Genomic DNA, 14,150 nt, shown 5'->3' with positions numbered 1-14,150 from the left:
GCGACACACCCAGGCAGAGGGTGGTCATACTAGTGAAGATTTACTTCAGATCAGAAGTCAATGTAACTCTCCCAGGAATGAGAAATATTGCTGAAGATTTAATGAGAAGAGCAAGCTGGGTTGCCTATACAAGAATGGATTAGAGTAACTCCATGAAGGCTAGTAGTTATTTTAGATGTACACTGACACCAGCGAGTGCCAAAAGGTGGCCTTTCTTGGTTTAGGGTAGAAGACGGTCTTGTTCTATAATGGGGGCAAATGGCCTAGATAAACCCGGAGGTCCCTTCCAACTTGGTCTGTAAGGCTCTGAGAAGGCATACGATGGATCTTCTGGGACTAAGGGTTCTAGCACCACACCTGTGCTAGGCTTTCAAGAGATGTTGGAAGCCCTCACCTCCCCTCCACTTCAGTGGGAGCTGAGGACAATCAGCAATCCATAGCACGGGGCTAAGAGAGATCACTTAATTCCATTTCCTGGGTGCTGGAATAAAGAGAAATGTCAAATGATGATTTCAGGCTCTACTAAGATTCCCACCAGTTTGAAATAGTGGATCCTGTTCTCAATACAGACTCTGAAATTTCAAATCCTTCCAGTAGGAGCATATTTCTCCAGAATTGTATCTCACTGTTTTTTTGTTGTTTTTTTTTTTAAAACAAACACTTGACACTCCCAGAAAATGACCATAAGATGCGTCACAGAACAAGAAACAACTGCTCTCCCTATACTCATTAGCTAAGGCTTCCAAGTGGCTTAGCTTATACATTTCTCACTGGAAAACATCATAAGAATGGCCATACTGGTCAGACCAAAGGTCCATCTAGCCCAATATCCTGCCTTCTGGCAGAGGCCAATGCCAGGTGCCCCAGAGGGAATGAACAGAACAGGTAATCATCAGGTGATCCATTCCATATCACCCATTCCCAGCTTCTGGCAAACAGAAGCTAGTGACACCATCCCTGTCCATCCTGGCTAATAGCCATTGATGGACCTATTCTCCATGAACTTATCTAGTTATTTTTTTAAACCCTGTTATAGTCTTGGCCTTCAAAAGTGTTGAATGAAATAATGTGTAGATGGAGAAGCTTGTGACCGTTTCTCCATAAGAGCTTTTTGCTTTAAACCACAAAACCGAAGGGTTTGTTTTCCACCCCATCACAAGATATCTAATCCAGCAGTCAGCTGAACATGTTTTCCAGTGCAGAGCTGCTGCCAAATGTGGTTCCATTCCAGTGGTGTTGAAAGAAAAACTCCGGGGTGGTCACAGTACCTCCTCATTGATGATGCTTTCTGGAACAGAAGTGGCTGTGGAATGCAAGGGGCTAGGGTGCCCAGGAAGGGTTATTTCAAAGAAAAATACTATCAAGGCTGTAGGGGAGAGATCTGATTCACCCAGGGAAGGTGTCCTAGTCCCATAGCATAGTACTGGCCATTAAGTGCAGACTGCTCTACCCCTTTCCAACGGAGTCTCACTAATTATACACGAAGTGGGTATTCACCCACGAAAGCTCATGCTCCAATACATCTGTTAGTCTATAAGGTGCCATAGGACTCCGTCGCTTTTCACTAATTATACAGGGATCTGAGCCATCAGAGCACCTGTTGTATCAGCTTCATTCCAGAGCTTCTCCCCAACCACCAAGGAGGTCCACCATAATAGTCCTCTGGGATCTCTGAGCATCCTCATTCTCTCCAGCTTTGCACCCTGCTAGTTGAAACTACATGTCTTTCCCACTCAGGACAGCTTGATGGGATTCCCTCGGAAGCCAAACAATGCCATTCTCTTTCTTAGGTGGTATCTCCATTACTGGAGGTTTGCAACCATGGTTGCCCATGCCTCTAGATCAGGAGAAATCACCATGTTCTGTTACTCCCAAGCGGGAAAGGAATTAGCATGAAATGCACACACATTACCCCTAGATTTGGATACCTAACCCATTCATTTTCAAGGCAACTTGGGTCCAGTTTTATTAATCAACAGGCTCAGAGGCTAAAGAACTCACATCGACAGCCCAGAATTAGATGCACCATAAAAATGAGCTATGGTTCTATCAGGCTAATGCCATCTGCCTGCTGACGCTGAGAGACATGAATCTGGACAGAATTTCAGACTGAGGGAAAAGTGAAATGCTGTTTACTCAAACGCAGCACCAAAACTGATCGAAATAAGCAGGAGTTCATTTAAGCTGGGGATTCTTAAATCACAGTTGTTACACAGGGAGCCAGTGCCATTTCAGATAAATGAGTTATTTTGTTAGATGAGGGAGGCTTCATTGTGTAAGATTATAAAGGGCTGCTCTACCCGCCGTCCAGCGTGTGTAACTTATTCTCCTTCATCGAGATGACTCAAATGTTCACAGCAAGGGAAGTACAACTGTAATGAGGGGAACAGAGCTGCCAGCTGATCACAGAACCCTTCACACACAGCTAGCAAATCAACAGACAGGATGAAAGAAAGAGATCAAGTAAAATTACATCAGAGGGCCCAATATCCAGAGGAGCCGGGCTTCCCAATGTCACGCAGGGTCAAGGGCAGCATCAAGCTGCTCTAGCGACTGGAATATCTAAAACATGCATATTATATTAGTTACAATGAAAACCTACACCCCTCAGAACAGGGCATCCAGGTCACTGTTTAGCACCTGACAACATCTAGCAGAACGCTAGAGCCATCAAGGGCTGTGAGCTATACCTGTATTACATCAAATGGTGCATGGAGCCTTCAAGGAACTAGAGAATCACACGCCCCCTAGGTAAGGCTAAGATTCTGTCATAGAGGTCACGGAGTCTGTGATTTCCAGAGACCTCTGTGACATTTTCTGCTTCAGCCCAGGGTGGCAGGGCTGGAGCTGTTACCTGGTGGGGGCCCCTGCAGCAGGGTTCAGGCTCTTATCACCCCGTCAGCCCCTTCTGTCATAGTTATTTTTAGTAAAAACGAGGGACAGGTAACAAGCTTTCGTGAATTTTTGTTTATTACTTGTGACCTGTCCTTGACTTTTACTAAAAGTGACCGTGATGAAACCTTAATCTTACCCATAGGCAACCTGTAGGAGCCAGACGGTAAAGCAAACGCAATTCCTACAGGTGCCATGTAACACAGGGTCTGCACCTGCTCAGTATCCTACAGCTGTGTGGGGCTCTTTTTCTTACCTTGGAGAGATCTTCCGTCCCTCCCTGCTGATTTTGGTTGAGTAGAGGCGAGTGCCGCAGCAGCGGGTCTTGCAGCAGGTCTAGTCGTGGTCGTTTTGTTTCAATGAACTCTATTTCTGACTGTTTGCTCATGTCCGAGAGATAGGAGTGGGGCTCGGCTCTCAGGTGCAACTCCTGCGACCTTGGGAGAAAGCGAGAGGCAGTTTTAGAGTCACAAGCAGCCATTCTAGCAGGCACAGGGCTCCTGCATTTCCACATTCAGAATTCCTAAAGGGTTTTAACCCGTCACGGGAAGATAAAGCATTCGACTTGATTTACAATTCCCAGGCAACTAAAAACCTGTGTTCTTCAGCTTTGTGTCTCACAACACTCCCCTCATGGTAGGCTATCCAGGGAAAAGATGGACTGGTGGAAATGGCACCAAATGGGGATTCAGAAGCTCTGGATTCATTTCTCAACTCTGCCAATGACTTCTTGTATAGTCCTAGGAAAGTAACTTGATTTTTCTGTCCTCAGTGGTTTATCTGTAGCACTCTTTGTTTTTGCTTTTTATTTTATTTAATTTTTCCCGTGAATTTATCAATGTTTATTACTACAACAACAAAAACAGGTAAAAATCGGCGGAAAAAAAACTTTAATTTTGCTGGGTAAATATCAAGGTTTATTTTGGTGGATGGAAGGCTGCAGGGGGTGGGGGAATATTCAGTAGATCAGCAGTTCTCAGATTCTGGACTGGGACCCCAAAGTGGTTCGTGACCAGTGTTCCCTCTAACTTTTTACATCCACGTGTGGAATGAATTTTGTTATGTGCACCAATATGGAGGTGATGTGTGACACACGACCTTCATATTGGTGCACATAACAAAATTCATGTGGTGGGGGTGGGGCCAAGGGGTTCAGAGTGTGGGAGGGGGTTCAGGGCTGAGGGTTGGGGTGTCGGAGGATGAGGGCTCTGGCTGGGGGTGCAGGCTCTGGGGTGGGGCGGGGGATGAGGAGGTCCGGGTGCAGGAGGGGGCTCAGGGCTGTGGCAGAGGGTTGGGGTGCGGGAGCTGCGAGCTCTGGGGTGGGGTCAGGGATGAGGGGCTTGGGGCACAGGAAGAAGCTCAGAGCTGGGGCAGAGGGTTCGGGTGCGAGGGAGTGTGGGCTCTGGGGTGGGGCTGAGGCCAGGAATTAGGGGCCCAGGGTACAGGCTCCCCTGGGGAGGAAAAAAAAAAAAAAAAAAAAGACTCCCACCCCGCCAGCAGTTCGGGGTTGGGGGAGAGGCGCCTCTCCCCAGCCGTGGCAACTGTGGCATGGCTGAGCCGAGGGAGGGGCTCCTCTTCTTCCCCAGCCATGGCGAGTCTGGGGTAGGTCCGCACTTTGGCAGGCGGGGAGGGGCTCCTCACCTTGGCAGCTCCAGTAGGCCGTGGCCGGGCTGGGCTGAGGGTGGAGCTCCTCTTCCCCAGCCATGGCGAGTCTGGGGTAGGTCCGCACTTTGGCAGGCGGGGAGGGGCTCCTCACCTTGGCAGCTCCAGTAGGCCGTGGCCGGGCTGGGCTGAGGGTGGAGCTCCTCTCCCCCAGCAGTGATAAGACCGGGGCAGGTCTATGCTGGGGCTGGCGGGGAAGGGCACCTCTCCCCTGCGCAGGGCTTAACAGACAGCTGCACAGCCATGCGGCTTAGAGGGAACTTAGGTCGTGACCCCTTTTTAATGGGGTCGCCAAGCCTGGCGTTAGCCTTCTTGGGGCCCAGGGCCGAAGCTGAAGCTTGAGCCCCACTGCCCAAGCTTCAGCCCTGGGTGGCAGGTCTCAGGTTACAGGGCCCCCCTGCCTGTGGCTGAAGCCCTGGGGCTTCGGCTTTGGCCCCCGTGCCCAGGGCTCAGGCTTTGACTTTGGCCCTCCTGTCTGGGGCTCAGGTCTCAGTGCCTCTCCTGGGGTCGTGTAGTAATTTTTGTTGTCAGCAGGGGGTCACAGTGCAATGAAGTTTGAGAACCCTGCAGTAGATTAATACTTCGATGAATGGCATTCAGTGTGGTTTGCCGCAAAACTAAAACAGCCACCTCTGAGTTTAAGAAAACAATACATCTCTAATCCCCAAATAAAACTGTTCATTAGAATAAACAGTTTACTGTTGTAGACAGAGAACTATTAGCCTATAAATATTTACATTTAATAACTGGGCCACACCATTTGTAGCACATACATTCGACCCTTTTCTCCTGTTTTTGTTTTAAACTTTTGAATAATTCCTTGTGTTCTGTACCATAATCTGATACAGATTTTCATTTTCTTCCCATTTTAGTGTGTCAGATCTTTAAACCGTTATCTGCTAACAGCCTGAAATGCGTACGTGGTGGGCATGAGATTCATCAGTACGTTCGGATGAGCACCCACTTCAGAGTTTGCATGCGTGCTTGTTTGTTGATTGTGTGCATCTTCTAAACCAGCGTTTCCCAAACATGGGATGCCGCTTGTGTAGGGAAAGCCCCTGGAGGGTCAGGCCGGTTTGTTTACCTGCCGTGTCCGCTGGTCCGGCCAATCGCGGCTCCAGATTCACTGGTCCAGGCCAATGGGAGCTGCTGGAAGTGGAGCGGGCCAAGGGACGTACTGACCACCACTTCTAGCAGTTCCCATTGGCCTGGAGCAGCAAACTGCGGCCAGTGGGAGCCGAGAGCGGCTAAACCTGCGGACGGGGCAGGTAAACAAATGGACCAGGCCCACCAGGGGCTTTCCCTACACAAGTGGCATCCCAAGTTTGGGAAAAACTGGTCTAGACTAATACATATAGCTTTACTTCAACAGGCAGCTTTGCATATACACACAGACTAATGTATTATCATAATACATATATCTCATGCAATGTAATGTATTTTCCTAATAAAACAAGTTACTTGATTGATACAAAACAGGGTGAAAAATTGGGGGGAAAAACCTCAGCAGGCTTTGGGTCAGGCCCAAAGCAATTAGAGGAGGGATCCTCCTGAAAACAATTACATTCAGTCAATTTGATGTGAAAGTTTTCTGTAAATGCATCAATGGGTTTCCATATCAAATGCATTTAGTTTATGAGTTAAAGAAGCCCCCAACCCCACAACTGTTGGGCTTGCAAACTCAGCGTGCGTTCCAAGAATCAAGCCAGGAGTTTTCCTTTTTGCATATCACCACCAGTAACAAAAGATTCTGCAGGCCAAACTACACTGTCAGTGACAACCCCCATTGTCTGCCATGGTCTTGGCACAGGCGAAACTGCTGGAGTTCAGTAAACAATTCTGCTGATATACAGACAGGAATCAAATGTGGCTTGTTCACTCTCAGCTGAGGAGATAAGAGGATCAAGATCAGTTCAACACTTGCATTATTTTTGCCACTTAAGCCTCCAAGGGTAGCAGAGGGAAAATTTGCCATTTACGTAGCTACTTTTCAAAGTAAGACTCTGAAATATCGATCATTTTACTTGAATGGTACAGCACTTTTCTAGCCAACCCTGATGCTCCCTGTGGCACCTCTCAAGTTTCCTGTTGTTCTGCCCAGTCCCTGGTGCAAATTCTGTCTACCCGCAGCTGCAGTTCAACATTTCATGTTCTGCTCTAACACTAAATAACAAACAGCAACTGCTGAGCAGGGAAGGTGTTAAAATATTTCAACACCCAGACTCTGATTTTAATTACTTTTGTGCATCAGATTCCTATTTTCTTAAAACATATATTACCAAGAAGCTGCTAATTGCCAAGGGACTGGTCTGAAGCCTTAGACGTGCAAAAACTCCCACAAACCTAGATTCAGACGTATTCATTACATTGAGACGTTTTAAAAGATAAAAGAATACAATTTTAAGAACACAGTTCTCTATCATGACTCAGGCCTATACTGTGCCAAGCAACTATTACATTATAGGCTGTTATTTTCTTTCCATTTCCACATCCACTGGAACTTCTGCTGACTTTCATCCTGAGGAATTTCAAACTGCTCCTGAGATTACTTTATCCAATATAATTCCTTCAGCCTTTCTTGTTAGGAAATAAAATGCTATTGCTAGAAATTTTCACACCTTTCACTCTCCACGTTCACGTCTGTAGCGAGATCTTTACAATGGACCTTTATGCAGCAATGGCACTGCCATTCGAGTAAAAATAACTCCAGCCAGAAAAAAGTTTAGTTACATTCTGTTTCAGTGAGTGCTGCATTTTCTCCAAAATAGTACTCACCTGGCCATTTCATTTCAGAAATTTCCAGTTTGCTAAAGGAAAAGAAGAAAAGAGTCCTGTGGCACCTTATAGACTAACAGATGTTTTGGAGCATGAGCTTTTGTGGGTGCATGCATCTGACGAAGTGGGTATTCACCCACGAAAGCTCATGCTCCAATACGTCTGTTAGTCTATAAGGTGCCACAGGACTCTTCGCTGTTTTTACAGCTCCAGACTAACACGGCTACCCCTCTGATGCTAAAGGAAAAGAACGTTTCTAATGTCATGTTCAATTGCACAACCAGTAACTAAACATCAACGGGCTAATCTTTTGCAACTGACACTTGGAATTAGTAAAGTATAAACTGTTAGGATTTCATGCAAATTACTAAGCCACTCCCAGTGCAATCAAATGCATACTGAAGGTGTTCATCAAATTGCAGTGTCAGGCATTGTTGCAGATGCCCTTCTACAAACAGATTTTTTGTCATACTATACTCACGGCTGCTTTAAGTCAGTATCATTTATAAAGGGGGGTTGTAACAGGCTTGCAATGTTTGCCTGAAATGGCTAGGAAAGGATTACGTGGGTTTTGTTGCTTCACTAACTAAGGTGTCATTAGTTGGACATAAAGGAAGTTGAGCGTGTTTTCCTCTAGGGGGAAACATGATCTAGGGTGTGTGCTGAGCAGAAGGAACCCTGGGAGTAGCGAGGCCAGGGAAGACCTGAGCTGATCTTGACTTTATCTTCTCATTTGTTTTGTTAGCAAAGTCAAATCCCAGGGAGGGAGCTTGGACTTTTCAAACTGTAAAAATAAAATAATAATTAATAATGAATCAAGTTCTTGAATTAACTAAAACTGCCCTCAGTGTCTCTCAAAAGTACATAACTTTGTTCCTCAAATCAACTTAACCTTTTGGGTTCTCCTTCAAATCTTTTATAACCATGTTCTCCAATGGGCTGTTAACCCTGCGGGAGGCAAAAAGCAGGATGAGGCCCAAACCCTTAACACTATTACATATTTTTCAGACGATCACCACCATTCCTCTGGCAGTAATGACGTTCCTCGCTATTTAAATGGAAGTGTTATCTTTAAAGGACACTCAACACCAGTAGATTAAAAAAAAAAAAAAAAAAAAAAAAAAAAAAAAAAGGGACCCTGAGCTGGGATTTTGATATGTGCACATGGCACATTCCCCCAATTCTGAGTTTGGTGCATGCCTGGTCTTTGTCGGCGACCCCAAGAGATATCCTAGTGCGCTGAGCACTTCCAAAGAGAATCCTGTGAGTTGAAATTCATCATACACACACACACGCACACCCACCCACTCACCCTGGACTGGTTCTGTAAAGTTGCTAGAAGTGTCGTTTTAATTTAAAGTCAGTCTGTAGCCCCGACTTTCGTGAAAAAACATCCTTTCTAGAGACCTAGCAGGAAGTACTACATGGAAGTGCCCAGAACACTGCTGGCAGCACATAGATTAATGAGGATCAAATAAAAGATGTGTTATTTCCAAAGCAGGTAATGCTTTGGACCCATTAACTTTAGCAGTTTCTCTTTGAAATATATATCAGAAAAATCATTTTACACATGGGCTCCCAATCTAGAAGACTTTCTTCAGAAGCGATTTAGTCATTGAAAATGGTGACAGCCCCACACCGGGTCATGTCCCGTTTCCCTCTCCTAACCATAATCTCCAAGCTCTACACTAGGGAACCTGAAACAGGGCTGTATGACACAGCATGAAATTCTGGCTCCACTGAAATCAATGACAAACCTCCCACTGATTTCAATGAGGCCAGGATTTTATCTATACTGTTTACAATGTCAGCAGCAGCCAGTCTATGTGAGGGCTCCTCCCGATTTTGTTCGCACTGGGGGAGGAGAACCAGTTTTAGCAACAATGGCACAAGTGTACTGCATCTCTCAAATGCAGACAAGACCCCAGAGGCCAGCATTTATCCTGAAGATTGTAGGGTCTTCCCAATGTCACTCCCCTTGCAAGACTATTTTCCCCTCTGGGTCAGCATATCATTACAGGGAAACCGCTTCATGAAATGACTTATATAAACATCACTACGTCACAAAGTGGCAATGCAAAAGAGTTTGCCCTATGGGACGAAATTCATAACGATGAGAACCCTACACTTCTAGTTTTCATTCCAAAATATGAACAGCTCAGTGTTGAGGAAAGCAAAATATCAACCAGGCAGAGTAGTGAAAGCTTCCTCGCATTACTCTAACCAAGCCACGCTGGTTCAGTCACACAAAGCCCAGGGCTTCTCCTCAGAACAATCTTCTCCCATTATGCCAAAGGAGACAGATGTATGTAAATTATGACGTTGACACTATCATGTTCATTCATCATGACCTGAGCTTCATTTGAATCCAGGCCTTGGGAGAACAAGGGCTAAAGTAAAAGAGAGACACAGGGTAAGACTCCAGTGCCTGTTTTACAAAAAATAAAAATGCTATATTGAAAACCTCTCCCTTCAAAGGGCCTGATCCGCTGAGTTGCTGAGCACCTTAACTCAACCTAGCTTCAATGGGAACTGAAGAAGCTTATTGGAGAGGATCTTAACATAGGGAACCAATATCCAGATGTTACCAGCTGTGGCTTTCATCCATTATTTTCCTACATGGATTTTGGCAAAATTTTAGCTATGGATGGAGTGAATTGAAGCCAGCATTACAGCCTTCAGCTGAAAAAAAGAGCTGTGGGGGGTCACCTTTAAAACGGGACCTTAATTAAGCAGGGTAAATAAAATCAGAGCGATCGCGCTGTTAATTCTGGAACATTTGGTGCTATTTGGCCTGAAACCGATTAAGATGGAAAAACTGCACATTATTTCCTTAGCTGCATATTGTGGCGGCTTTCCACACGTTTCCAACTCCCACGACTCCCTGGGCTCATCAGTCAGGGGGATTAATCATATTCAATAAACAGAGTAATTAGGCCCTCCTTCATTCTATAACACACGTGGCTACTCCTGACTGCCGCAGAAACCTGGCAGCTGGTTAACAAACCCTAAAAATCATTATCGTCCAAGGGAACATACTTCACATCAGCGCTGAGTGCACTCTTTAAAACCTGAATGGCTGCTCGGTGGAGAAACTCCAAAGACAAGGCATGGCTCGCAAACTGGTGATATAATCTGCCTCCCCTGAAAACAGCAACTCACTTTACCACAGATAAAACACATGTCCCGTACATTACAGCTACAATTTCTCCTAGTGAAACCATTATCTAGACAAATTTTCTTGTGTTAATAAGAAAATTTGACTAAAAACCGTTACACACACACCACCTGCCATGCTCCACTCAACCCAATTATCCTCATTTCTCCTGCAGATTAAAATAAAAAAAAAAAAATAAACTCAGCCCTGTAATCTTGCCAGAACATTCCTTTGCAAGTATTCATGGTACGACTTGTACCAACAGTAGATCCTGAAATACTTTTCTTAGCTCCTGCGTTCCAGCTGGCACAGTCAACTGAACAAGCTAAGGGGAAGTCTTACGGCTCCTTCCAAGAAAAAGCCTGCAATCAATAAACTGTCAGGGAAAGCAGCATATCAGTGAGATGAAATGCAGAGGTGACTTCCCCAGAGCAATGCCTCCAACAGGGTTCAAGCCTTCCTTCCTTCAGGTCAGGATCACAAAAGAGCTGCCAGTTCCTAGCCATCCACAAAGTGTGTGGACACTTCCTCCTAGGTCAAAACCCAGAGAAGTTCCCTTCCCTATGGGTATTACCCTGTTTGTGCAAAGGGAAGTGTCAGCAGCTACTCCAAGCAGCAATTTCTGCAGGTCCAGGCTGCCACGCATGGGAAGGTCAAAAGGACAGCACAATGTCCCGCCATGGCAGGCAGTGGGAGCAGTGCCAGAAAGGTGACCGCTCCAGGATGCATTACGTGTTGTATAAACCTTTTTGCCCAGGCCCTGTTGATGCAGCAGGGGAAATCCTGTGAGCGCCACCCTAATGCTGTGGAGATCCAAAGAGCACACAATAGAATATATAAAATATATGGAGATATACCTATCTCATAGAACTGGAAGGGACCCCAAAAGGTCACTGAGTCCAGCCCCTTGCCTACACTAGCAGGACTAAGTACTGATTGTTGCCCCTGTTCCCTAAGTGGACCCCTCAAGGATTGAACTCACAACTCTGGGTTTAGCAGGCCAATGTTCAAACCACTGAGCTATCCCTCCTCCCTGGAGACACATGCTCTGGGGCACAGCAGTGCTGACCACTACCTGTCCCCAGGAACCCTTCCAAAAGGTTCATGTGAAAGTCAGCTCCAATCCTACCACCAGAAAGGGCAGGCAATAGACCTGAATACCCATATCTGCAAGCCCTTCTCTGTCACAACTGGTATCAAACTAACCTCTCTCAACAGGGTGCCCAATGTCCACCTCACAAACAGCCCACCACCACCACAACCGGCACCAACCGGCCATCCCAGGCAAGAAGCCAGAGCTCCGCTGTATTTGAACTGGTAACCTCACAATGAAATGCTCTATAGCCCATTCCCATTACATTGAGCTCCTAAAGCCACTCCTCAGTAGCGAAGATAGACTAATCAACAGGGTAGAGAGAGACATTGCCTTGGCACCAGTCATAACAACCTTTCCAATAACAATCCCAGGCAGAAGATGCTACATGAGTCCAAGGAATCTCAATGGGTTTTACAAGCATTACAACACACCTGTGCAGTAGGTCAATAGTGTCACCACAGTGTACAAAGCACGGAGAGGCAAGAGGACTTGCCCAAGGTAACAATGGCAGGTCACCTAAATCCCAGGCCACACCTTCCCTCTATGTCAAATAAGTTGCATCAACCCCTTTTCCAGAGGAGCAGCATTAATAGCACCAATCCGACTGCCCCAGCTGGCGGTTCCAGAGAGGCCAGCGCTGGATGGGTTCAGAATGAATTTCTCCAGGCTGGAGGTGCTCGGCATGCTGGCCAGGCAGTGAGGCGAAGTCTGCCTGGGCTGCATCTGTTCTGTGAATAAACACAGGCCCTCAGTCTCCAGGGCCGTCAGTCTGGCACTTTCCACTTGTACCAGACTCACTCACACTTATTTTTTTTTTAAGGGCGTGGGGGGAAAAGTGATTCTGACAGAGCGTCAGACGCAGCAGCCAACACCAGACAAGCTGTTTCCTTTCAGTATATTCTAAACGAAAGGGGGGGGCAACAGCCTAGAAATCCATAAACAAGTACCTCACACCTCCCGCTGCTGTGTGCCAGGCAGAGTATTACACCACCAAAGGCGGGATGAGACTCTTCCTTTCAGACAGAGCACACTTTTGTGCTTCCCATCCCCTCCCCACCCCCCAATTCACAGACATGATTTGTGTTTGTCATCCCGCAAAGCCCTGCGTGCTGAGAGCCAGCTGCCTCCGCTTGCAGCCAATCCATCAGAACACCGGAACAAAGCCAAAGTGCTTACAGATGCGCCTTGCTTCAACCTGCCACAGGGGACTCAGCTGCCCAGATTCCTGAGCTGCTCCTCTCCCTTCAGCACTGGGGTTTGCTTCTGTGCCAGGGAAACCAAAACTAGTCACTGTGACAGATACAGGCTACCACCCTGACTTGCTGCAGCCAGAGGGCAAGACAACAGGGACGTTTCTCTGCCTTTTTCGATGGTACCTCTCCTAGTAATTAAAGTACGTGAAAGAGAGGCTCTTTCTAATCAAAATGACTCCGAAGATTAATTTAATCTTATTTTCATAGACAGTAGAACTTCAGAGTTACAAACACCCCAGGAATGGAGGTTGTTCATAATGCCGAACAAAACATTAGGGTTGTTCTTTCAAAAGTTTACAACTGAATCTTGACTTAATATAGCTTTGAAATTTCACTATGCAGAAGAAAAACGCTGCTTTCTCTCTCTTTTTTTTTGTAGTTTATGTTTAACACAGTTCTGTACTGTATTACATTTTGGGGGGAGGGGGCGCAGAAGGGGGGAGAGGGCGGGGGTGTCTCTGGGGCTGCCTGATTGTGTACTTCTGGTTCCAAATGAGGTGTGTTGTTGACTGGTCAATTTGTAACTCTGGTGTTCATAACTCTGAGGTTCTACTATATCGTTTTAGAGGTGGTGATTTCAAAGGCGTCATTGATTTCAGGGAAGGGTTAATCTTTTGTTGTTAGTGTGTGTTTTTAAAAAGTGTATCTTTGGGGGAGTTGTGTATATTTAAAACATGAATGTATTTATTGTATTATGTGCAGCGGTCTATATCTAAAATGCTGTTTTAATAAACAAACATTCCAACCAGATTCCAGGTGCCAGGCAGTCTTCAGGCGGGCAAGTGGAGTGTACGCTCCAGATGAGCACGCCGAACAACTTGGGGTCCAGCAGCAAGGTGCCAAAGGGTCAGGTCTACAGCTGTTTCACTGGGATACTATTTTAGAGAACTTCACACCAACAAGAGAGGGGGGCCTGGTCCCATGGGCCTGATTTTTTAATGTATTTAGGCACCTAAGGATGCAGATAAATGCCTAGTGGGATATTCACAAGTACCTAGAAACCCAACTCCCATTGAAATCAATTGTTTGACAGATTTCAATGGCAATTAGTCACCCAGGCGCTTTTGGATGGGGAGGGGAAAAAAAGAAAAAAAAACCCACTAGGCATGCTACATGCTACATACCGTTGACAATCTGGCCCCACATCCACAAGCCCTGAGCTAAAGTCCCTCCTGAGCTTAATAGTGTCAGCATGCTCACGGAGTGGAAGAAGGCAAGGACACGTGACATGGGTTTCAACCAGGCCACAGCTTTCTTAGTCAAATCACATCCAAGGCTGCCAATCAGGGGACAGCCCAGAGCTATCACAACCCAC

At 46.2% G+C, this 14,150-nt stretch overlaps 1 protein-coding gene across 12 annotated transcripts in view; it reads right to left on the bottom strand.

The window, feature by feature from the left end:
- Positions 1-14,150, bottom strand: part of NCOR2 (nuclear receptor corepressor 2) — a 403,768-nt gene that overhangs the window by 247,255 nt on the left and 142,363 nt on the right. For all 12 annotated transcript variants that reach the window (XM_050923437.1, XM_050923442.1, XM_050923438.1 and 9 more), the window contains exon 4: positions 3,149-3,329. In XM_050923437.1, the coding sequence (XP_050779394.1) occupies positions 3,149-3,329 (181 nt within the window). The remainder of the gene's footprint in view (positions 1-3,148; positions 3,330-14,150) is intronic.

Source organism: Gopherus flavomarginatus, chromosome 15 (assembly GCF_025201925.1).
Source record: "Gopherus flavomarginatus isolate rGopFla2 chromosome 15, rGopFla2.mat.asm, whole genome shotgun sequence".
Taxonomy (NCBI): domain Eukaryota; kingdom Metazoa; phylum Chordata; order Testudines; family Testudinidae; genus Gopherus; species Gopherus flavomarginatus.
Note: the sequence above shows the minus strand (reverse complement) of the source record. Positions and strands in the feature narration are given on the sequence as shown.